Raw genomic sequence first — 24,782 nt, 5'->3', positions numbered from 1 at the left:
CTTCTCCTCTGAGAGGTGGGGGTCCTCTGAGAAGTTCCACCCAGCAGCTGACTGAAACAGATGCAGAGACCCTCAGCCAACTTGGGGAGTCTTATGGAAGAGTTGGGAGAAGGATTGAGGGCCCTCAAGGAGATAGGAACTCCATAGGAAGACCAACAGAGTCAACTAACCAGGGCTTCCAGAGACGGAACCACCAAACAAAGAGCATACAGGGGCTACACCCAGCCCCCCATTCCCACCCCAGGTGTAGCAGATGTGCAGTTTGGTCTTCATGTGGGTCCCCCAACAATTGGAGTGGGGCTGTCCCTAAAGCAGTGGCCTGTCTGCGAACTCAGTTCCTTTAACTGGGCTGCCTTTGTCTGGCCTCAGTGGGAGAGGATGAGCCTAGTGGGAGTCCCACGTCAGATCTTGAGGTCACTTCTTCCTTTGAGAGTAGACTGGGCTAGTCTTCCTAGGAGTGATTCCAGGGTTCAGGGTGATGATGCCACTACATTGCAGGGTATCGGGGAGGATGAATGGTGCCCCACGGAGCACTGACGGGAGCCCAGGATCGTTCATTGTATGATCCCACTCTCACCAGTCCTAAGTGTTAGCACCAGTGCTTACCATTCCTGTAGACACCAGTCCAGTCTTGTATATATTGGTCCTTGGCTTTGACAGAAAGGGATGGCTCTGATCCCCCAGATGTAAGACTGGTGTGTCACTGTGATTCCTCAACCTCTAATGCAAGGATCCTTTCCAGTGCCCCACACGCGCCTGCTCCTGAAGGACTCTAAGGAGCGCCCAAGTATTTCAGTCCTGTCTCTCATGCCAAAGAGAGCAAGGGACATACATTGTGCATAGCTGTATTAACAGACCACACTCTGCTGTTCTTTATAACTTTCTGTGTAGGCTGGCACACGCTGAAAAGAAAGAGGCAAGCGTAAGCAGAAAAAGTTGTTTTGCTTTCCCCTGTCATCTTCTTTTATCCCTTCACACTGAGGGATGGGTACACAGAGAAGATCCTTCTAGTCTGTCCGTGCCACTTGTCCTATGACCAACGGAGCTTCTTGGTTCTCTTAGGTACCGGTCTCTAGCGGCTTCTTACGGAGAAGCCAAAAGGCAGCGTTTCCTCAGTGAGCTGGCCCAGCTGGAGGAGAACGTACAATTGGCACGGACACAGGCTCGGAACAAGCTGGACAAGTACTTCCTGGAGCAGACGGTAGGAGGACCTGCAAGCTCTTCGGGGTGTATAGAAGGAGAGTTTGTCTGCATGCAAATGGTCTAGCCCTTCTCCAATAGTGGGCTGCTCCTGCCACACCCTCCCTCACCACCCTCCCTTCTGCCCATAGGTGGCAGACAATCTGGCTTTGGAGAGAAGCTCATTTGAAGACCGGCTGAGCAGGGCCCCTGAGATCCTGGTGAGGTTAAGGTCCCACACCATCTGGGAGCGGATGTCTGTGAGGCTCTGTTTCACTGTACAAGGATTCCCCACTCCTGTGGTGCAATGGTGAGAGACAGCATGGAGGGATGCTTTCCTTCAGGAGCTATGTGCATGGGAGGTGTGCATGCCCTTGAGCCTGTTGTATAGACCCACACAAGTCCATGTTGGGGAAAGCATGCCCAGCATTCAAAATGCCTGTCTAATTAATGCTCTGCCATTCAGATTTTAGGGACATTGACTGCTCTTTCAGAACATCTTGTGGAAGAGTTTTGCTTCCTGCCTAGACATTTATGTCTGTTGCCTTGGCCATCGTCTGTGCACTGGCTTCGCTGCTGACTTCTTGCACAGAGTCCTTGTATCTGCTGTATTTATAGGAGGGCTCGTGCAGGGAAGCTGTAAATCCTCATCTTTAGGCCCTGCAGCCCCTGCTTGTTCCTTGACTATTGAAATCATGGACTGCTGTATAAATTCTGTGCCCTGGCTCTCTCACGGGAGGAGTCTGGCCACCTTGTAGCGCAGCCCATCCATGGCATTAGGAGGCAAGGAGGGATACCAAGGTTTGCCCAGCTGTAATACAGCCTGTGGGTGGCTGAACTCTGCTTTATAGGCTGGGGGCAGGGGGCTTGGAGCTTCCAAAACTAAGGATTTATGTACTCTGTGATATTTTCCTCATAGGCTCCACAACTACAATGTAGCCTGTTAGACCAGGCTGGGACCTGGCTAGCATCAGCTACATTTCTTTCTAAATGGAACAATAACTTCTGAGTTCACAAGATATGTGGATTCAAGTAGATATGTCTGTTTGGATGGCACAACTCCTGCCTCCTGTGGAAGGGCTAGCTAGATCAGAGCACCTTGTCCTAGTGGACGGGGAAAGAGGAACTGACGTTTCTTAGAGCGCAAAGGAGCCTGGGACAAAACTGCAAGAGCATATCTGCCTGCATACCAAATGAATGCTTCCCTCCACCAGGTACAAAGACGGCAGTCTGATCTGCCAGGCAGGGGAGCCAGGCAAGTACCGGATTGAGAGCAGGTACGGAGTGCACACTCTGGAGATCAACAGGTGAGGATACACAGTCGGTGTGTGCCAGGGCCGCATCCTATAACCATGTACAAACGTAAAGCAGAAGCCGGCTGGGAGAGGTGGTAAAACCCTGATCCCTATACTCGGGAGGTCAAGACAGAGAAATCAGTATGTCTGGGCCAGCTTGATTGACAGGGGTGACGGGAAGAGTCACAGGATGGCACACACAGGCTACACTCAGACACACAGACACACACAGACAGACTCATCCTTCCTGTATTTTTGCCTAGATGTTGGCTTAGAATGAAAAGTTTTCTTCTTCACTAAAATATTTTAATACTGTATTGGGTTTTGTAGAAGATGAAATGATTCTGATGTTTGTTCCCGATGGCACGGTAGATTCATTCATTCCAAGACAGACAGTGGAGAAGTATGTTCAGCCCCTAGCACATCTGGAGCAGGGCACCAGAGCCAAGAAGAGGGTGTGGTCCACGGATGGAAAGCTAAAGCAGGAAGCTCCTGGGGGGAGGAGTAGTAGATAAGCACACCCAGCAGGATTCTATCATTCATTCATTCATTCATTCATTTATTCATTCATTCATTCACTATTCATTTATTCATTAAATCCCAATTGCAGCCCCCACCTCTTTTCCTCCCAGTCCTCCCCCATTACCGACTTATAAGAGAATGAGAAGCCCTTGCTGCCTCCTCCCCTCATCCCCCAACACCCCCCCCCCCGTCTAGTGGGTACCACCCTGCCTTAGGATATCAAGTTGCAGCAGGAGGCTGGGGTGACCAGCCATTCATTGATGGAAATGGATAAGGGGCTCCATTAAAAATGGAGGAAGGGGCCACATGACTGGGCTGTGTTTTAGAGGCCCTGCCCTAACAGAAACCTGCTTTGACTGGAAGCCTTCTGTCAGGGCCTGACCCTGCAGCTGAGGTAGATTTTTCTTTCCGCCTCTCAGCTTTTCTTCCTCTTCCTATGTGCTTCCTTGTGACTCCTGCTTCTCTGTGGGGCAGACTTCCCCATCCCTGAGATCATTTTGGTGGCCTGAGGACAGTGTAGTGCTGTCCCTGAGCCACGAAGGACTGTGGGCCCCTCCCTTCCCTGTGTAAGAGCCACACCTCCACAGCTGTCCAGTCCCTGCTAAGCTGGAAGCCCCGCCCCCCTGATAAGCTTGGACTCCTAGCCTCATAGTTGATTGGTTTCTTCTGTCGTTCATTGAAAGCCAAATGAGTGCCAGGTGCTGTTCTAGGTGATATGGTACGTAGGTGGCCACCAAAACTGAACTTGCTCTCTGGCGTCCAGGAGGTGTCCTGTATTGACAATAGCTGAATAACAGGCAGACGAGGGGAGAACTAGGTCTAGGGTGGCAGGTCATGGATAATGGGGACTGGGGGCAACTTTCTCGGGTGGAGTTTCCAAGGTGAAAGGGTAGTGGGTAGGATCTGGGTGTCTGAGTGAAGAATCTCCAACAGTTTCTTGAAGTGCACAGGTGCTGGGGCTGAAAGGGGAAGGAGAAATGGTGACTAGAGATAGGACTGTAGCCCAGGGGACCTGCAGAACGGGGAGGATGCTAGCTTGGCTGAAGCTAAAAGGGGTCTTAGAAGCTGAGGTGAACAGACAGGATCCCCATGGGTGACCAGTGTCAAGCTCACACTGAAACTCAAGAATAAGGAACCATATGTGGAGTAGCGAATGAGAGGGAACCAGGAGACTTCGGGTAGTCACGTGTCCCTGGTGGAGGCATACAGCTCGGGGAGAAGTCAGTTGGGTGGGCGGTCTCCAGAGCACAGGCACTCTGTGGACAGCAGCTCTTCCCTTGACATCCAAGGGTCAGTGGGCAGTAATCCTGTGCCAGTTTTCTCGGGGACAACACTGATGTCAGCTTATCTGGTCCCTGGGGTAGGTGCTGTCTGACCGGCAGGCCTGGGTAGGTTGGATTTGAATGAGCATGAAAATAGTCACACCCTGACCCAATGTTGGCACTAATCAGACTTTACATCCAGAATAACATTGGCTTTAAACAGTGAAGAAACACCTAAAATAAACTAAGCTAATTGGCCCTGGGAGGCCATGATGGAATGATCCAGAAACCCAGGTCTCTTGACTTACACTTGCCAAGACCAACAGATCTCTTCGTTTTCTTCCTCTCTCTCCTGGGACGCCCTTAGCAGAACAAGGGAATTGCATATTCTCCAGGAAAAGAGCGTTAGGAAACCCCACAAATTATAGCTCAGCTCAGCTGTTCTTTCCAAAGTGCTGAGCTACAGATCATCTGATCTGGGGTGTGTCTGCGCTGTGGAATGCCTTGTCCTCCTCTCTAGCTGGCTGTGGAATGAGCTTTTCCTTGTATTCTGAGGTGACATTTACTCCTACGGATACACTCCGGCTTCTGCAGCTGAATCCTGAAGTCACTTAACAACTCCTTGGTACTGTTTGAACTTGAACTTGCAGCCTGCACCATGGTACAAATACTCACACATTTTCATCTGGCTGCTGTAAAGAGATCCTCCTTCTCCCCCGTCCCCTTTCCCCCAAAGGGTTTTTTTCTCTCTGATTCTGAGTGGCATTCAGAACAGCCCCTTTCACTTCTTGTTTGCAGCGTGGCCACCACCATCTGCTCTTGCAGAATGCTTTCGTGACTCAACTTTTCTTAAGCTCCTTTCAGACTTTGGTATGGAAAGTCAGATGAGTTAACCCCCGAGTCAGATTTCTACTTACGTCTACCACCAATGAGGAAGTCGCTTACAATGCTGCCCGCCCATCTTTAGAAAAGATAACATTTCATTAATTCTCGAAGGAAGCTCTGTTGAGGCGGGGTTTTTTTGTTTGTTTGTTTGTTTTTGTTTCATTTTGTTCTGTTTTTTTTTTACACTGGGACTCTGAGAGGCAAACGTGCCCCATGGAAGTAAAAATTGAGACCAAAAAAAAAAAAAATCCTCCTATTCTGGGAACCCATCCCAACAGAAAGTAAAACCTCTCAAGTTCTCTCAGCATGAAGCAAAGGCTAGATTTAGAATCTGGGTTTGCTGAACACTCCCCGTGAGGCCCCGAGGAGCAGAAGGGAACGGAAGGTCCACCTGGGACACGCTGAGGATGAGGTCAGAGTTCACCAAGTTAAGCCTTCGGTGAAGTCAGAGTTTGGTGCGGTTCCCAGAACCATTCAGACGTCCTCTCTGCCTCCCGTTCTGCCCCTGCCCTAGGCACCCTGTTTCCTACAATTCTACCACACCCAGCGGTAGAACATTACAGTGTTCACTTCTATGCATGCATGGGTATTCACTGTGTACACGCATACCACTGTTCCAATGTTTTGTGTATGACAAAACACCCAGGAGCACAATGAACAAGACAAAGCAAGATCCTAGAAGCTCTAACCTGCACCCTGCCCACCCGGCACTCATCTGGATGCGCCCAATTCTAGACAACAGGTGTCATAAACCAAGGGGGTCTCATCTTTTGGCAGGTCACGGCTTTCTTACTGATGGGAAGGAAGCTGTGGTCCATGCCGTCTGAGCCTGCTTTCCTAGGCACAGGCGCACACAGTGGCTCAGCTCCAGAGGAGGAAGCATCTCTCCCATCAGACGCTCTCCTAACTCCTGCCATTGTGCCCTTGCTCAGGGATAGAAGTGCTAATGGGTGAACAGAGGAGCTAATCAGCGCTAATGCGTTAGGTGGCGCTGTCCCATCTTCATGCCCCAGCCTAGGGCAAGCTGGGAGTTGAGGAGAGGCTGCTGGTGACCACTTCAACCTTTTGTTCCTGTCACCAGTGGTCCACTTGATGACAAGCTTTGTCTCTTCTGTGCCCTATCAGCTCCTCCTTACTCGGGAACACCTCAGAGGGTTTGCAGGAGTTCTGGGGAAGAAAGGCAGCTTTGTGCAGGGGAGCAGGGACGCTCTCCCAACTTTAGGTGCAGGGATGGAGCCAATGAACCTTAAGTGATGACGATGGCTCGTACTTGTTTATAAAACTTCGAGACTTTTTCAAGTACGTTGTCTCGATCGTCAAAGTCACCCTTATAAAGCACTTTAGGAGTTTAATACCTTTGGAGAGAGGGATAACGTTGAGAGATGAGGATTGAGAGCTGACTCGAGGCAGTGCAGGGTACCAAGGTGTCACGGCTGTACTATTACAGCCTCGGCGACCATGTTTTCTATGCTCGTTCATTTTGACCAGTATCGAGAATGACCCTGACTTGCCAGGAGGAGCAGTTATAAACAGAAACAAGATTTTACCTTGAACTCAAAGGACATCCCCCAATTAAACAGAGCTGGTCGAAGCTTGCTGAGGTCTAGGCACAGACAGATGACGTACTATATAAATCGTACCGTACAGAGTTCTCAGCACTGTCCTAAGCTGTGCAAGCAGGACGTGCCATGGCCGAGCACAGGCATTTACTGTGGGTTTAGACGTAGATGAAATTTGCAGCGTGAGCAATGAAACTTGGTTTGGAAACCACCATATTAACAGGAAGGACTCTTGACGGAACTGGAGATGGTGCGATCTATGCTGTTGACCGGATACCCAGGTACTGTCTGTGTCCACACGCCTCTGAGGTCTCTCCCTGGCTCAGGTGTTAATCCTCTTTTCAGCTCTGAGGACGGGGTGATCTCCAGGGCCAAGGGCAGTCTTTTTTTCCCCTCTGGGATCCTCCTGGAAATCCTGCCCAAGTTTCCCCATGATCTCTGCTCTCTGCTGGGTGGTTGCTCTGCGTGTTGTGTTCCTACTTCCAAGCTTCCTCTGTGCCACCTTTTAGCCCCTGTTAGGCTCAGTTGGTCACTGCAGGAGACTGCCTCTTTCCATTAGCTTCCCAGGACCTCCAGCCACGCCCGTGGTCAGCAAGCTGTCATTTTCCCCATTGGCTGTGCTATTGCTAGCGGAGGTGGGCATCAGTGAGGTGAACATCCACAATGAGGAACTTTCTGCTGCACCTTACACTGTTCTTTTGCACTGATGTAGAAGTGTCTGCAGAATTTCAAACTGCATAGCTGATCCGGATCAGGCCAGCGCTGCCCTGGGCTGGTGGGTGGCAGCTGGCAGTCATTCCTCCCAGGTGAACGGAACGCTATGTGCTGTTGTGAGTGTCCAGATGGACGGGGCTGGGTTGATTCCTGCAGGCAGTGGCATTGAAAGGGGGCCAGACGTCACGTCTGACACAGCAAAAGTGGGTTGAACTCCCGAGAGAAAAGAAAGGAGTTGGCAGGCGGTATGGGTGTCTGAAAATTCTCTCCCCTTTCCTAGAGATATTAAATTCTTTGGTCAAAGAAAATATTGGCAGCTTCAAAAGCTATATCGAAGAGAGTTAGATGACCAAGAACGGGGCTTTCTTTGTTCCTGGGAATGCTGGCTTAATTTACTTTAAAGTAAATTAAGGAAAGACTTGGGTAAAGTTTTCCTTTCTCAAAAGTGAACTTGTACTATCCCCCCCCCCCATCTTGGAGGGAAGCAGCAGCAGGAATGTGGCCTTCAGAGCCATGGGGATCTTGTTTTCCAATCTCTCCAAGCGCCAAATTCTAGGATCCGAGACAATGTTATATAAGACAGTGGCTAAGGGTTGTGGTATTGGAAATATGGCTCAGACAATAGAGTGCTGGCAAGTGTGAAGACCTGAGTTTGATTTCCAGAATCTACATGAAAGAGTGGGCGCGTGCTCAGAATCCCAGTGCCGGTGAGGCATGGCCATGTGGAAACCTCAGGCTTTCTGGTCTACCTAGCCTAGTTTAATCCTAAGCTCTAGGACAATGAGAAACCGTGTCTCAAAAATCAAAAGTCGGTAGCTAAAGGATGGACTCCGGAGGATGACCTCTGGCTCTCGTATGCATGTACACACGTGTATATATATATATATATGTACATAAGTATGAGTGCATGTATGCACACACAGGAGAGAGAGTGAGAGCAAGAACCCCTGCCCTCACCGCCTCCCACCCCCCATCCCCAACAAGGACCCAACAGAGAACCTGGCATAAATCAGACTACAGAAAGCTGCCTGCTTCTCTTTTGTCAGATGAAGTGGGAAGTCGAAAGGGTGTGAGTTCACAAGCACAGAAGTGACCTCACTTCTGAAGGATGGGCGTGGGAGACGGGAACTCTGCACCAGAGAGTTCAGGACCTTGCCATTTTAAGGTCATGGTCTTCCTGGGACAGACACGTACGCACATCTTAGGTGGGGTTGAGCCTTAGTGTTTTAATGATGCCTGTGTGGGTCATTCCAGTCTGGAGATTGTATACCATTTGCAATTCTCAACATCAGCTACTGGCTTGGAAGTCCTTCTGGGGGATGAGGTGGGGTTCTGGATCTGCTTAACTTGACCAGTAGGATGCTCCATGCTTAGGAAGGCTCATGAGTTTCTGCTCAGATCTTAAACACAAGTTCTGGTTCCTGCCAGGGGCTCCAATGAGCTCTCAGCAGCTGGTTTGTTGCTGTGATATCAGAAGCATTTAGAACATGGCAGTGATGGGCACAGTCTCAAGACATCATAGAAGTCAGAACCAATTGCCACCTTCTGGGACACCTTGAGTCAGGGAGAGATCAATCCGCCCCAGGCAGGAAACTTCTCTTTCTAGAACAGTGGCAGGACTCTCCCAAACATGGGTTTTTATCGTCCCAGCAGGAAGGGTTCTTCTGTGGCCCAAGGTCCCAGAAACTTCCCAGTGACCCAGTAAAACAACAGGCTAGGCTGAAAAACAAGGTCAGGCAGACCAGCGATTTCTCCTTGAGAGGGAAATAAACAATTCCTGGAAGCACTTCTACCCGTCCTTTCTGAGAGTGCAGGTTTGGCATAGGCTGGGGTCAGGCGTTCATTAGTATCTATAATTAATACTATGCCCTGCCCTGCGTTCCAAGGTAGAGCTGGCGTTGTTTTCTAATAAATCACAAGTGATGGGTTCGCTTTCTAGGAATGCTTTGTTCAAGTTCAGGATGTCGACTGTGTCAGAGCCTCTCACAAATGTGCTTTCTCTCCCAAAGGGCCGACTTTGAGGACACAGCGACCTATTCAGCAGTAGCAACGAATCCCCATGGACAAGTGTCTACCAATGCTGCGGTGGTGGTGAGAAGTGCGTTCCTGCTGTCTGCCCCTGGGTAGGGGAAAGCCTTTGTTTTTGCCTGTCTCTTTCTGTACCACATTCACCCAATTTCCCCCCACAGGGTACCGAGGAGATGAGGAGCCCTACCACTCAGTAGGACTCCCAATTGGATGTAAGTACACCTGAGTGTCTTTGTCTCAAAAGATGTTTAGTGACATAGCAGGGAGGTGAGAAGAGGTTTTTTTTTTTTTTTTTTTCAGAGTAAAATCTTCATTAAACTTTCTAATACCTTTCTGGGTTTCCCTCAGCCAGGGTTAGTATGGGACAATTTTTCTCTACTCAAAAGCTGATGCTTTTAGACACAGCCGAAACCATCACCTGTAGAGCGAATATATCTGAATTGGAAAAAGAAATGAACAGAAATTCCTAAGCAGATTTATGGTGGCACCATATCTCATGCATGGGGATGCTACATGCTCCTGAAAGTCCCCAGGCCATTCACACAGAGCAGTTACCTGAGACCTAAACAGGACACACAGCCAGGATATGTGGAGAATGGTACACACTGCCTCAGAATCCAACAAACTTCTTCCTCATGAGTGGTACTCAGAAGCATGTGGCCCTTGCTCTGTTGTCAATGGCAACACCGATCTGCTTGCCTTTAAACACCATGTACCTATTGTAGCGCTAGGAAAATGTTAGCGATTTCCCCCAAAACTGACAGGGAGCTGATCTGATGCAATCACAGTAGGGCCTTTTTATTTGAGCTAGCTAGGGGCCACCAAGCACACTGTCATGTAGGATGGTTTTGATGGGGGGGGGGGGTCCCGCAAGGCTTTATAGAAAGCTACAAGTGGTGTGTGTGTGTGTGTGTGTTTGTGTGTGTGTGTGTGTGTGTGTGTGTGTGTGTGTGTGTGTGTGTAAGTGTCTAATTGGAGAGCTACCATGGCCTTGAACATAATTGGCTGGTGCTAGGAGTCATATCATAAACAATTTCTGCTTCCCTCTGCATTGGTGGTTGCTAGGCCTCATGTATAAATGGAACCCTGACCAGGACAAAGCCCACAAGGAAATTCAATTATGGGAGAAGCACAGGCCAAACTTAAACCTTGCCCTTAAACCATATGTGATCTACATTTGAAGTAGGTCTTCTCTGGTGGCCTCAGCCTGGTGGCCTTCCTCACCTGGTCCAGGTCAGGGGGTGTGAGTTTGTAACCTGGGGATACAGATCTGTTGGGGTAGTAACCTGGAGACATTGATCTTGTTGGGGGTATAATCTGGAGACACAGGTCTTGGGGGTGATGCTAGAGACTGGAGCTAGGCTCGGGTTTTGTTGGGGGGTAACTTGGAAACTGATGCTAGGTATCTGCCTGAAAGTTTACCTGAGTTCAAGCTTAGGTTGGGTTCTCTAAAATGGAGTCTGAATTTAATGGATTTGGCCTCTCCCTATCAGCAAGTAGACTCCTTGGACATAGTGACCTATGGTACCCTGTCACAAGATATGCATTTCCCTGTGACCCAGGCTGGGCTTTCCCTGGGAGGCCCAAGAGCTGTGCTGACCTGGACCAGGTGAGGAAGGCCACCAGGCTGAGGCCACCAGAGAAGACCTACTTCAAATGTAGATCACATATGGTTTAAGGGCAAGGTTTAAGTTTGGCCTGTGCTTCTCCCATAATTGAATTTCCTTGTGGGCTTTGTCCTGGTCAGGGTTCCATTTATACATGAGGCCTAATCACGAAGAATTTCCTGAGGGTAGATCTTTTGGCAACCACCAAATATATATTCAGTGCATGAGTTTTATTGGGTTGGGCCAACATCCAACCCTTGCCTGGTATTAAACCTCTCAGGAGCACGAGGCAGGCCAAGGTTGATACAGGGAGGTCTGTAGGTCTGGAGTCCCGAACACCTTGAATACTAGGATATTTGAGATTATCTGCCTTGCTGCAGGGTTTCTTTCATTAAAGTTTTATCTTTCTGAACAGAGAGACCTGACATATCTATGTTAGTTGCAAAATACTTTCAGATCACAATGACAGTAGATGGTCTTGTGTTCACTACACATTTCAGCAAATGTAAATTTATCTATCTATCTATCTATCTATCTATCTATCTATCTATCTACCTACCTATCTATTATCTATCTATCTATCTATCTATCTCTCTCTGTCTGTCTGTCTGTCTGTCTGTCTGTCTTTTTGTCCATCTGTTTGTCTGTCTTTTTGTCTGTCTGTCTGTCTGTCTCTATATCTATCTATCTATCAATCATCTATCTATCTATCTATCTATCTATCTATCTATCTATCTCTCTCTGTCTGTCTGTCTGTCTGTCTTTTTGTCCATCTGTTTGTCTGTCTTTTTGTCTGTCTGTCTGTCTGTCTCTATATCTATCTATCTATCAATCATCTATCTATCTATCTATCTATCTATCTATCTATCTCTGTCTGTCTGTTTGTCTGTCTGTCTATCTATTCTATCAATCTAGCTCTGTCTGTCTGCTTGTCTATCTCTATATCTATCTCTGTCTGTCTGTCTGTCTGTCTATATCTATCTATCTATCTATCTATCTATCTATCTATCTATCTATCTATCTATCTACCTATCTCTATGTATTATCAGGTTTGCACTTTTGTGCTTAGTGTCACGTTCACAGGGCACAGAGTCAATCCCTGTAAATTACACACAGTTCAGCCATGATTTAGCTATTCTTAAAGGACTGGAGCCATCACGGAGTTAGTAAGAACTTCCCAGCATACCACCCACCCTCCCAAGTCAAAACCACCATCTCCGTTTTGCAGATAGTTTCTGAACTTTCCCTACATGCATGCATTCCTAAACCACACATGCCTTTTGGTTTTAAAATTTTACATTTCAGATAAGTGGTTCACACCGGTGATCCCAGTACTTGGGATTCGGAAGCAAAAGGAGTGCAAGCTGAGGGCTAGCCTGAGCTACATACTAAGACCTTGGCTCAACAAAGACTTGAGGATATAGCTCAGTGGTAGAGTACTTGCCACTTGTACACAGTGGCTGTGTGTACCCAGCATGTGTAACCCCCTATACCAGAGATACAACAAGCAAATAAATAAAACCTATTGGTTTTCTTCTGAAGCACATACACTCCACCAGGATCATTTGCAGGGTTTATTCTGCTTCTAGTTGACATCTCCTGATCTAGCTAGTGCTCTCGCTGTGAAACGACACATGGATAAGAACAGTCCTACTGTTTACTCTAAAGAAGAAGATTCTGTAACTCCAGTGGGCGTGATTTGCCCAGAGTCACTCTTCGGGCTGAGGTGGGGTAAATCCTATGCTGTAAACACAGTAAGACTGACTATATTTCCTCCCGCCCCAGTGCCTCTCTCATCTGTGATCCCGTACACACATTTTGATGTCCAGTTTTTGGAGAAATTCGGGGTCACCTTCAGAAGAGAGGGCGAGACGGTCACACTCAAGTGCACATTATTGGTGACACCAGATCTGAAGAGGGTACAGCCTCGAGCCGAGTGGTACCGGGATGGTGAGTGTCATGGTGAATCAGGACGGGGGACACGGCTGACATGTTGTACACAGTCCAGCACTGACCTTGAACATCATCCCGGAGCCTCTGGGAGCAGATGGTGGGGAAGCACCTGAACCCATCTTGCCCTCTGATTCTGTTTCAGATGTGCTGCTGAAAGAGTCCAAGTGGACCAAGATGTTCTTCGGAGAAGGCCAGGCCTCACTGTCCTTCAGCCACCTGAACAAGGATGATGAGGGGCTTTACACCTTGAGGATCGTGTCCCGGGGTGGAGTCAGTGACCACAGCGCTTTCATGTTTGTCAGAGGTGCCTCAGTTGGGGTTGGGAGGAGGCAGTCTAAGAAAAAGATGGGAAAAAGCTGCAAAGCAGGAGGGGACAGGGAAGAGACACAGGAAAGGGGATGGCTGCCTTGGACATTGCACACTCTCCTGACAAGAAATAGCCCCCTCCAAAGTGCAAGGCATGTCAGTCATTATGACCCCGAGTTGTGAGTAAGCAGGACCCTCAGAGTAACCGTGCTGCATGCTCAACTCATGGAGGTGCAACGCTCCTTTAGACTCCAGTGCAACAGACTGACCTAGGTCTAGGACCCTGCAGTTCTATCCCTGCCGATTTACTTAATTCCTGTTTACTACGGTCGCAGCACGGCAGCACAGTTGCAGAGTGCCCTGGGTCTGACTGAATCCTCTGTCTTCTATCTAGCCTCCAGCACAGGCTCATCCCTCATTGAGGTGCTACCCTTAATTGTGTGATGGAGAAAGAAGTTCTTGATGTTCTGGGCACAGTGCCAGGCATTAGCAATGATGGCATGCATGTAAACACTTGTCATGTACACGTATGTAGGTGTGCATAGATAAGTGTGTTCATGCATGATCTGCACAGACCATTTAAAATTCTCATGATGCCATAAGTTGTTCTGTTTCCCAGCTGGAGACACCAAAGCTCAGAGAACTTGGCTATGCCTCCTGTGGAGGAACCAGGGTTAAATTTTGTTGGAGGTACAGAAGAGAGACAGAGAGAGAGAGAGAGAGAGAGAGAGAGAGAGAGAGAGAGAGAGAGACAGACACAGAGAGAGACAGACACAGAGAGAGACAGAGAGAGACACACACAGAGACACAGAGACAGAGAGACAGACACAGAGAGAGAGACATAGAGATAGAGACAGAGAGATAGACAGATAGACAGAGAGAAACAGACAGACAGACACACACAGAGACAGAGAGACAGAGAGAGACAGAGGCAGAGACAGAGAGACAGAGACAGAAAGACAGAGACAGACACACACAGAGACAGAGACAGAGAGACACAGAGAGAGACATAGAGATAGAGACAGAGAGATAGATAGACAGAGAGAAACAGACACACACAGAGACAGAGAGACAGAGAGAGACAGAGGCAGAGACAGAGAGACAGAGAGACAGAGACAGACAGACAGAGACAGAAAGACAGAGACAGACAGACACACACAGAGACAGAGACACACAGAGAGAGATAGAGACAGAGAGACAGAGAGAAACAGAGAGAGAGAGAGAGAGAGAGAGAGAGAGTTCCCTCTACAAAGCCCAGTGCTCTGTGTTCCTATCTCAGTTGCTTCTGCCCTGATCCACCCAGGCAGTCCTCTGCAGGCTCCTTCCTGAGCCTGTTGGGGTGACCCTGGCTATGGCTGCTGTCCCCTGGCCACCATACTTTCTGTCTTGCATAGCCAGTCATTTTTAGCTGCCCCCTCTGTTCATCCCCCTGCAGCTCCAGCTGTGGAGGGATACAAAAGCAACTGAGATGTTAGATATTTTGTTCCCCCTCTCAGTGGCAGTTAGAGCAGAGCTTCGCTGAGAGCTCTGCCATTAAATTATGTCACCCCAGGAACGAAAACATGCCTCTCACTCCAGCACGTCCCACAAGATCACAGAAGCACTCAAGGTTGTGGTTTCAGGCTCTCCCACAGAGTTTTGTGGGTTTTATTAGGGTCGTCATTTAAAGATACCTTCCATTCCCCTGTGTGTCTCTGGCAGGGTGTTTTGCACCATAGAAATGCAATGATTTCAAGCAGGTTTGAGTGTCTTGCTTACTCAGCACTACGAGCAGGAAGAACAGGACTCAAACCCCGGGGGAGTTCAAGCATTCTGATCACTTTCTGGAGGTTATGAATGGAGAAGAAACACTAGGCTTGATGTCAATAAATCCTTGTCCTTTAGTACACTGGGGAGGTTTATATCAGATTCCACAGAATGCTTAGACTTCTGTGGGTACACAGTAGCCATGGCTACTGAATAAATATGGATTTCAGATAAGAAAATCGAATGCTCAGTGTATTGACTTTCTAAGCTGCCACAGTGGCCTTCAGTGTGGGAAAACTTGACCTAGGCATTTGGCCACAAGTTATTCTTATTTTTCTGCTGAATCCTCACATTTTCTAAGAAATCTGAGCTATCAAGACATCTCCATTGGTATTTCTTAGGTGTTGCAAAGGCTAGCTCACCACCGTGACCAGATAAAATTAGGGAAAACTGAATTTTAATTTCGGGTCAAATTATTAAAAAGTCACAGAGGAGAAGATTAAGTATTCTAAGCTTTTTTTTTTTTAAAGTGCACACCGACATTTATATTTTTTGATATCAGTCTTCTGGGTTAATAAACACATTCAAATACTTTAGAGATAAAGACCAAACTGAACAGAGAGGATGTGAGTTTGGAGGTCTGTGGGCAGGCTTGGCAGTAACCTCGGCAAACATATTTCCCCACCACAGATGCTGACCCGCTGGTCACAGGGGCTCCTGGGGCACCCATGGACCTGCAGTGCCATGATGCCAACCGAGACTATGTTATCGTGACTTGGAAACCACCCAACACCACTACTGAGAGCCCCGTCATTGGCTACTTCATTGACAAGTGAGTGTGTGCTGCGTTCCATCCATAGGGGCGGAACACAGGTGACCTTACAAAGGCAATGCATTTGGATGTGTAAAGTCACTGCAGGCTGACAGAACCATTCAGGAGAGTAGTACCACTTCGGTCTTCCAATGTCACTGATGAAGTAATTGGTAAATGACGCTATTAGGTGGAGCCCTGGGAGACCCCACAAGTCCAATCTGCAGGACAATCAGGGCAAGTGAGGTGGTATTTTTAAACACAAGTGTCCAACTCTATAACTTGAAGAGCTCAAAAGACTGATTTTTTTACCTTTCATTTTTCTCCTGGGTATTTTACATAAAAGTCTGCATTTAAATTCCTTAGCCTATGATAAACAAAGGCTAATCTTGCCCATATTTCCGGGTTTCTGGATAGGACTATATTTTCAGAAGTCTTCTGAATTCTGCATGGGAAGGGTTCTAGAAAGTGGTATCTTACTCTTCAGTAGCCTAGGCTGGACCTTGGTAAGACATCAGCCCTGGCTCAGCTCAAGCGAGATGTATAGTGGAGACAGAGACGGAGATCAGTCCCCAGGCCTAATCTCACAAAGCTTCACCACCCCAGCTGCAAAAGGAATCAGTAACAATGTAGCTTGTCTTGTCCAACTTTGATGTAATGAGTTTTGCTTTATTTTTTATTTTGTTATATTTTATTATCATCTCTTAGAAGCCTGTTCTCTAATGAGAGAGGTAAAGAGAGAGGGAAGGCAGAAACTGGGAGGAGTAAATATGTTTGATAACCGTAATTACTTTAAATTATTTAAGTCACAAAGGTTGAAGTTATCTGTCTATCCATGTAACTGCATGTATGAGGCTATCTTTCTGTCATCTGCCCTTTTCTCATTGATCACCTATTATCTATCTATCTATCTATCTATCTATCTATCTATCTATCTATCTATCATCTATCTAACATCTATCTATCTATCTATCTATCTATCTATCTATCTATCTATCTAACATCTATCTATCTATCTGATAATGTATCTGTCTGTTAATCTATCATCTATGTATCTGTCTTACCTATCATCTATTTTAATCTTATCCACTTTATCTTATCTATCATTTATTTACATCTCCACCTTATCTGCCTTACCCTCCAGCTGTTTCCCATCTTCTCATGATTTTTATCTATAACCCATCATTGATCATCTTCTAGCCTATCCTGCCTGACTTATCTCTATCTATCAGCTCCATCATCTATCTATTATCTCTCTCTATCCATTTATCCATCAGTCTGTTCACCTGTTCTCTATGGATGCATATAGAGATACCTATTGAGCTTACTAAATGTTTATTTAAGATTTATTGTATCACTATGAATAGAAGTCAGTATTTCAGCAGCGTGAGTTTATATCCAAATGGCGTGCTCCCCTGTGACGAATGCTCTACGAGAGCACACCCCTGAGTATTTGGTGGATTCCCATATACGCTTCTTTTTCATTTGAAGATGTGAGGTGGGAACTAACAACTGGGTTCAGTGCAATGACGCACCGGTAAAGATCTGCAAGTACCCCGTCACCGGACTTTTCGAAGGAAGATCGTACGTGTTCCGCGTGAGGGCTGTCAATAACGCCGGCATAAGCAGGCCTTCCAGGATCTCCGATGCTGTGGCTGCCCTTGACCCTGTGGACCTCAGAAGGTTGCAAGGTATGCTCACTTACGTCCCAGCAGTGACTGAGAACGTCCGGGACACCTGAGCATAGTTAGCTCTCTCTCTGTTACCCACTGCATGGGCGCCTTAAGCACAGCACCCCAGGATGAGTGTGGCAGGGCAATGTTTCCCCATTCTTGACGTCTCCATCAGCACTGTCATTAGACTTGGAGGCGATTGATGTTCTTTTAGGAATGGGAGGCAGCCAGGCAGAGCCTGTGTTTTACAGCAATACTTCTTACCTTTACCAATCACTGGAATCTAGGATGCTCAACCACATGCTTCCTGTCTCTTGATGGCAGTTTCACTATAGAGCGGGACATATGTCTTGACACCAAGCCACTCTGTGTCCAGTTTTAAATTCTGTGGCACAAATTTCCTCGTGGGAACCTCATCGTGGTTTGCTCGAATCACCTTATTATGAGTCCTTTGACCCTCTACAAAGGGCCGATTGTACCAAGAATTACCAGAACACTTCCAAACACCAGACGTCATGACTTGATAACTAATTTGTTGCCTAAATGCTGAGTCAGCTCACAGCTTGCCCCATGTTAGGGAGAAGGGCACTTCCTTCAGGGAACCCTTGGATGTCAAAATCACTGTCACCTTTTCTTCACAGCGATTCATTTGGAAGGAGAGAAAGAAATCGTCATCTACCAGGATGACCTTGAAGGTGAGGATCTCTTTCTTCAGCTTTCTGAACTCGAGTTGGAGATGAGAGAGGCTTCGGGCAGAGGGGACAATGATCAAGTTGTAGTGTGCATATCTGGGATGTGCTCTTCTAGGGACTCCTGCAGGGAAAGCTGAGGTCTGATTCTCTGCTGATATTGGATCTTTCCTTATTATCTATATTTTTTGTGCATGTGTACGTGTACATTACACGTGCATCTGGAGGCCAGAGGACAGCTCTGTCATTTCTTAGGTACTACTTCATACTCTGTCTTTGTTTCTGTTTTTATCTCTCTTCCTGCCTCTCAGTCTTTGTCTCTCTCTGTATGTGTCTGTATCTCTCTCTGTGTGTCTCTGTCTCTTTCTCTCTGTGTGTGTCCGTATCTCTCTGCACATCTCTGTCTCTGTCTCTCGCTTTTTTGAGGCAAGGTATCTCAGTGGTCTGAAGCTTGCCAAGTAGTCAGGGAATCCTAGGCATCCTCCTGTCTCTGCCTTCTGAGTGCTAGAACTACAACTGTGCATACCTGGATTTCTACACCAGTTCTGGAATCAACAGTCCCGTTGAAATTCCTCATTTTACTAATCCTCTTAGTGAAAGAATATTTTTTATTTTAACCTTTTCAGCAAGTTTTATCCCTAACATTTGAACCGAAATTGGTTGTGACTCCCCTGTCAGATGGCATTCTTGGTTTGTTACATTGTATTTTTCTTCTTCAACTTGATATTGCAACTATGTCTCATTAACATGCACCCTGAGGCAGTAGAAAGAGGGGCTACTGAGAGGAGCATCACACTGTGAATCAGACATCCTGAGATTTTAGTTGGACTCATGACTAGATCACAGTACAGTTAAGAGAAACTTCAGAAGTAGACAGAAGTGCTTCCTGGTCAAGCCTGGTGACCTGAATTTGATTTCTGGAACTCAAAATGGAAGGAGAAAACTAACTCCTTAAAGTTGTTCAGAAACACAGACACACACACTCACACACACTCACACACATACACACACACACATACTCACTCACATACACACACTAATACACACACACTCACACACACATACACGCACTCACACACAGATACACACACTCACACACATACACGCACTCACGCACAGATACACACACTCACACACAGTCACTCACACACTCACTCACACTCACTCACACACACTCACACACTCACACACACTCACTCACACACATACACATACTCACACACACACTCACACACATATACACGCTCACTCACACACACACTCATACACATACTCACACCACACAAACACACCACATACGCACTTACATTCCCACATTCTCACACACATATACACACACATACACACACTTGCACACATACACACACTTACTCACACACAAACACACACTCACACATATACACACACTCACACATACACAAACACACACAGACTCACTCCCACACTCACACACACTCACACATACATATACTCATACACACCAACACACATACACACACATCACACACTCACACATATACACACAAAAGCTCACACACCACACATACATCACACATACATACACATACTCACACACACACATATACACACAAAAGCTCACACTCTCTCACACACATACATATATTCATACACACCACACATACATCACACATACATACACACCCACACTCACACATACACACATACCATACATACAAACACACAACTCTCTCATATTCACTCATATTCACTCACACATTATACAAACACACACATAGACATACATACTTGTACACACATTACACACACAATATATACTCTCCCATACACACACACCACACACACATACACAGATACTCACACACATACCATACACAAAAACACACACACTCTCTCATACTCCCTCACACACACAAACACACTCACACAAACACACACACTCACATACACACACCACACACACACACCACACATACACATAGTCACACTCTCACATACACTCTCACACATTCACATGCACTCACACACACTCACACACACACACAGGCATACACAAACACATACACATGCACATACACAGTCACACAACACACTTCTCCTTTCCCTCTTTTTTTCTTCTTTTTCTCCTTTTCTTGTCCCTCCTCCTCCTCCCCCTTCTTCTTCTTCTTCTTCTTCTTCTTCTTCTTCTTCTTCTTCTTCTTCTTCTTCTTCTTCTTCTTCTTCTTCTTCTTCTTCTTCTTCTTCTTCTTCTTCTTCTTCTTCTTCTTCTCCTTCTCCTTCCTCTTCCTCTTCCTCTTCCTCTTCCTCTTCTCCTTCCTCTTCCTCTTCCTCTTCCTCTTCCTCTTCCTCTTCCTCTTCTTCTTCTTCTTCTTCTTCTTCTTCTCCTTCCTCTTCCTCTTCCTCTTCCTCTTCCTCTTCCTCTTCCTCTTCCTCTTCTTCTTCTTCTTCTTCTTCTTCTTCTTCTTCTTCTTCTTCTTCTTCTTCTTCTTCTCCTTCCTCTTCCTCCTCCTCCTTTTCCTCCTCTTCCTCCTCTTAAAACAAGATTGCAAATCAGATTGAAGCCACCAGTGAGGCAGAGGTACTTCCTGGTTCTTCTTCCAAGTATTAGAGGAGATTCCTCTCAGGGCTGTTGCCAACCAGAATTGACTTTTAGGTGTGCAGTATGCAATCTCCAAAGGAGCAGCCTAACCTTGTGTCTTCTACCCTATGAAGGCCTCAAGGTCTCTAAAGGAGTGTGCTTCAATTCTGATCTCAGACAAAATACAGTTCCACAGAAAGTACCTGGGGATTCTGCAGGAATCTGCAGAGGTGACCCCGAGTGGAACTAGTGGTCTTTGTCAAACATAGATCTCTAGAAGCCCTCCAAAGCCATGAGAGACACCTAGTCAATACTCAGCAGAGGGAAATGGCCCAGGTAGGGTGGCTTACAATCCTACATAACTGTCTGTCTCCCTCAGTCTAGCACTGTGCCAAGTGCAGGACCTACTGAAACGTAGACATTTGAATGACTGAGAAATGGCTCTGATATATACTGCAGAAGATAGTCTTCCTATCAGCAGGCCCGAATAAATGGGAGGTTTGGCATGCTGGGGCAATGGCATTCTCTTTCACTCTCTTGGGATGTAGGATTAGTGGAGAAATGCCCTGCTCTTCCAGAGTAGACAGTGGAATTCACACCCCATAACAAAGACCACGGTGAGAAGGTGCAGCTCGCTTCGTAAATGCCTCCTGTGGCGAAACCTGTAGTTCTGCGAAGCAGCAGAGCCTAATAAAACTCCTAAAGGCAGGGACCTTCCAGCTATTGCCTTCTGGCTGGAGGACTCACCGTTTAGTCTAGGCACAGATACATGTGGGGAGCGTGTTGAGTAAAGAATGCTGTTGAGTTAAAAATAATGTTGAGTGAACCAAGTATTTCCACTGTCATAGCAGAGATGACACAGTGAGGTGCTGCCTGAGGGCACAGCCACTCTGATTTACGGAGGAAGAAGCAGAGGGCAGTCAGGTATCCCCTTCCCCTTCCCTGCACCCCCTTTCCAGCTGACTCTACCCTTACTCATGGTTGCTATGAGCGCATTTGCAGGGCTGGAATCTGTTCATGCTGCTGATCTCAGAAGGTGGAGGATAAGATCCCAACATAGAGAAGGTGGGACACTTGGTATAGGCTGGTATTCAGCCTCATGGGGCTGATAACCCCGGTGTGAGGCTTTGTTTGCACAGAAGAGCATTTCCAATGGTCTGCAGTCACGCTGGCTGTGAATTAAGGTTCTGGTGTAGGGGGAGAGGGTTGGAGAGTAAGTTTGCATTCTAGTTTTATTCTGTTTCAATGGAAAACAAACAAACGAACACCCTAAACCAAAAGCAACTTGGAGAGGAAAAGGTTTACTTTGTCTTATACTTCTTACACAGTCTGCCATTGCGGGATGTCAGGGTAGGAACTGAAGCAGAAACTGTAGAGGAACTCTGTGTACTAGCTCATGGCTTCTTGACTGGAAAGGAGGTGTGGGGTGGGGGAGAGGGAGACTAGGGAATACCTAAATGCCCTTTGCTTCCTCCTTCTTAGCTCATAGTTTGATAGCTTTTTCATACATTCCAAGATCAAGGTACAGCCTAGGGATAGTACCGCCCACAGTGGGCTGGGGCCCTTCTGCATCAACTAGCAATCAAGACAATGTCCCATAGACATGCCTACAGGTCAATCTGATGAAGGCAGTTCTTCAAGTGTGGTTGAAGCTCTTTAATCTCTTCTCGGGTGATTTTGACTGTGTCAAGGGAACACTTGAGAACTAACCTGGACAGCCTGTTTACTTTGGCTGTTTAAATGTGAATATTTGCCTTAACTAATCTTTAAGGAAATTCCATAGTGTTTTCAAGCATGTCATGTCTGAGTTCAAACGTTTGCTACTAGCAAGCTCTTTCTTTTTTCTATCCTTTGTCATAGAATCTAACAGTCCTTCCTCTTTTCCTCCTTCTCCCCCATCCACACAGTGCTGAGGAATCACACCAGTGCTTCACACACACTCATCACAGCTCTGACACTAACTGCCTCCCTTCCTTCCTAGCTCTGGTTTGCTATTGTTGCTGTTTGTATGATTGTGGAGGCCAGAGGATGACTTTGCAGGGCTAGTTCTCTCTTTCCGCCTTTATGTGGCATCCTCAGTAGCTTTAACTGTCAACTTGAGGCAGTCCAGGGTCACTTGACAAAATATCAACTGAGGTGTTGCCCAGATAAGACTGGCTTGTGGATGTGTCTGTGAAGGATTGTCTTGGTTGTTAATTGATGTAGGAGGAGCCAGCCCACTGTGGGCAGCACCATTCCTTATATAGGTGATTCTGGGTATCAAAGAGAGTTAGCTAGCTAAGCAAGAACTTCAATGAGTCAGTAAGTACAATTCTTCCAGAGTCTCTCCAAGTTCTTCCTTGAGTTCTCTCCCCAACATCTTTCATTGATGGGCTGTAATCTACGAGCTGAGTAATCAGTGCTTTTGGTTAGAAGATTTTTATCATAGTTACAGAAATAAAATTAGAGCATGTGGTTTCTGGGGATTGAACTCAGGACACCAGGCTTGTGCGCACACATCTTGATCCTGCTACCTCTGCAAGACTGACTTCATTCTACTGACTCCATATATTCAAGATCCTGTGAACTAACTCAGGACAGAAAACTTGTCCCCTGCATATCCAGCTGATCCTTTATTCTGGAAATTGTAGCCTTTGGCCTTGGTTTCTCATCCTCTTGACTTCTGGACTCTTGAGGGCCCTACAAACTCCCAATCAACTTCAGGTTTCAGCAACTTAAGGAAACTTCTTCTGGGGTGATGATGGCTTCCTTGAGTTGAGAGATGGAAAAAAACAGGATTACAACTCAGAAGCCCCCCCCGCTTAAACCATAGCTCAACCTTTCAATGACTATGAATTAGATGTGGTCTGGGTTCCCATTTAGCATTCTAGATTGTAACTGGGGAGTGTTTATTCCGAGGGGAAAAAGGTTTGATGGATATGGAAACATTTTAAGTAATAACAAGATAAAAATAACACATATATGTATTATACAATGCTGTGTTTTTGTTATCAAAATAATTTTAGTCTGAGAAGTATTTAGGTATACAGGAGTACATAGCACAGTGATACATGTACTCACATCTCCATCTAGCCTAACCATGGCCTAACTAGGTCAAGGCCCAAGAGAGCTGGTAGGAAGTGAGCAGAGGCCAAGGGCGTTTGTAATTAACCAGCTATACTCAGCTCCATAGCAAAAGGCACAGGGAGATATATTTGGTCATTTCCTTTTCCCTTTATCTCTACAGACCTCTCCCCTCACCCTAGGTTTGTTTCTGTGGGTCTCTTCAGTACATTTGTGGTTCTTAGGCCATTCCCAACCTGTTTTCTTGTGTCAGTGGCTAGGGTCTGTGCAGATCTGCTGCTTGCTTGCCCCAAAGTTGTGTAGAAAGTCTTAATGAGTCAAGAATTTCATCCTCACTGGGAGTTCTCCACTTGCAAAGGTTGGATTTTTACTTCTTGTCTTGGCTTCCAAAAATGTGTGTTCCTCGTTCACTTTCTTTACTCCTAGAGGCTGTGCACCCAAAACTATACAGTAGATCTCAGCTCTGAAGTGTGACATTTGTTTTGCAGTGCCTGTCTGCTCCAGGATGGTGGGAACCATATATGATATGTCCTTTGGTTTGCTCCACCAGGAGTGATTTGGTTCAGGGAGCTTGGCAGAATTCTTTTTGCGCTTTTCACTGGTGTCCTTGTTTGGATTCTTTTGGTCATTATACAACTAGTGGGGACCTGGGCTGCTCCCCATTCCTTCAGCCACCCTCTGACTGCCCACTTTCCTGTAGACATGCTGACTCCTTGGTGAAATTTGACCCATGAACCGGTATGCTTCCAGACTAGGCTGAACCCTCTAGAGCAAGCTGTGCTCTGTGAAGGGACTCGCACAGTGAAACTCAATCTTGTTTTGTGCTGTTTCCATGTGGCTGCTTAACTTGCCGCCTGGAGCTGAGTCCCAAGGGAGCAACTAAATATTGCAAAGGGTGGAGAGATGTCCAGGGGACTGTTCAAACCATTTTAA

The 24,782-nt window shown here is 46.7% G+C and overlaps 1 protein-coding gene across 5 annotated transcripts in view; it reads left to right on the top strand.

The window, feature by feature from the left end:
- Nucleotides 1–24,782, top strand: part of Myom2 (myomesin 2) — a 72,559-nt gene that overhangs the window by 10,618 nt on the left and 37,159 nt on the right. For all 5 annotated transcript variants that reach the window (XM_039094595.2, XM_063275476.1, XM_063275477.1 and 2 more), the window contains exons 4-13: nt 1,063–1,201; nt 1,332–1,489; nt 2,394–2,486; nt 9,426–9,514; nt 9,606–9,656; nt 12,837–13,001; nt 13,147–13,308; nt 15,747–15,888; nt 17,359–17,558; nt 18,182–18,235. In XM_039094595.2, the coding sequence (XP_038950523.2) occupies nt 1,063–1,201; nt 1,332–1,489; nt 2,394–2,486; nt 9,426–9,514; nt 9,606–9,656; nt 12,837–13,001; nt 13,147–13,308; nt 15,747–15,888; nt 17,359–17,558; nt 18,182–18,235 (1,253 nt within the window). The remainder of the gene's footprint in view (nt 1–1,062; nt 1,202–1,331; nt 1,490–2,393; nt 2,487–9,425; nt 9,515–9,605; nt 9,657–12,836; nt 13,002–13,146; nt 13,309–15,746; nt 15,889–17,358; nt 17,559–18,181; nt 18,236–24,782) is intronic.

Source organism: Rattus norvegicus, chromosome 16, assembly GCF_036323735.1.
Source record: "Rattus norvegicus strain BN/NHsdMcwi chromosome 16, GRCr8, whole genome shotgun sequence".
Lineage (NCBI taxonomy): Eukaryota > Metazoa > Chordata > Mammalia > Rodentia > Muridae > Rattus > Rattus norvegicus.
The sequence above is the reverse complement of the archived record's forward strand: the minus strand, read 5'-3'. Positions and strand labels throughout refer to the sequence as shown.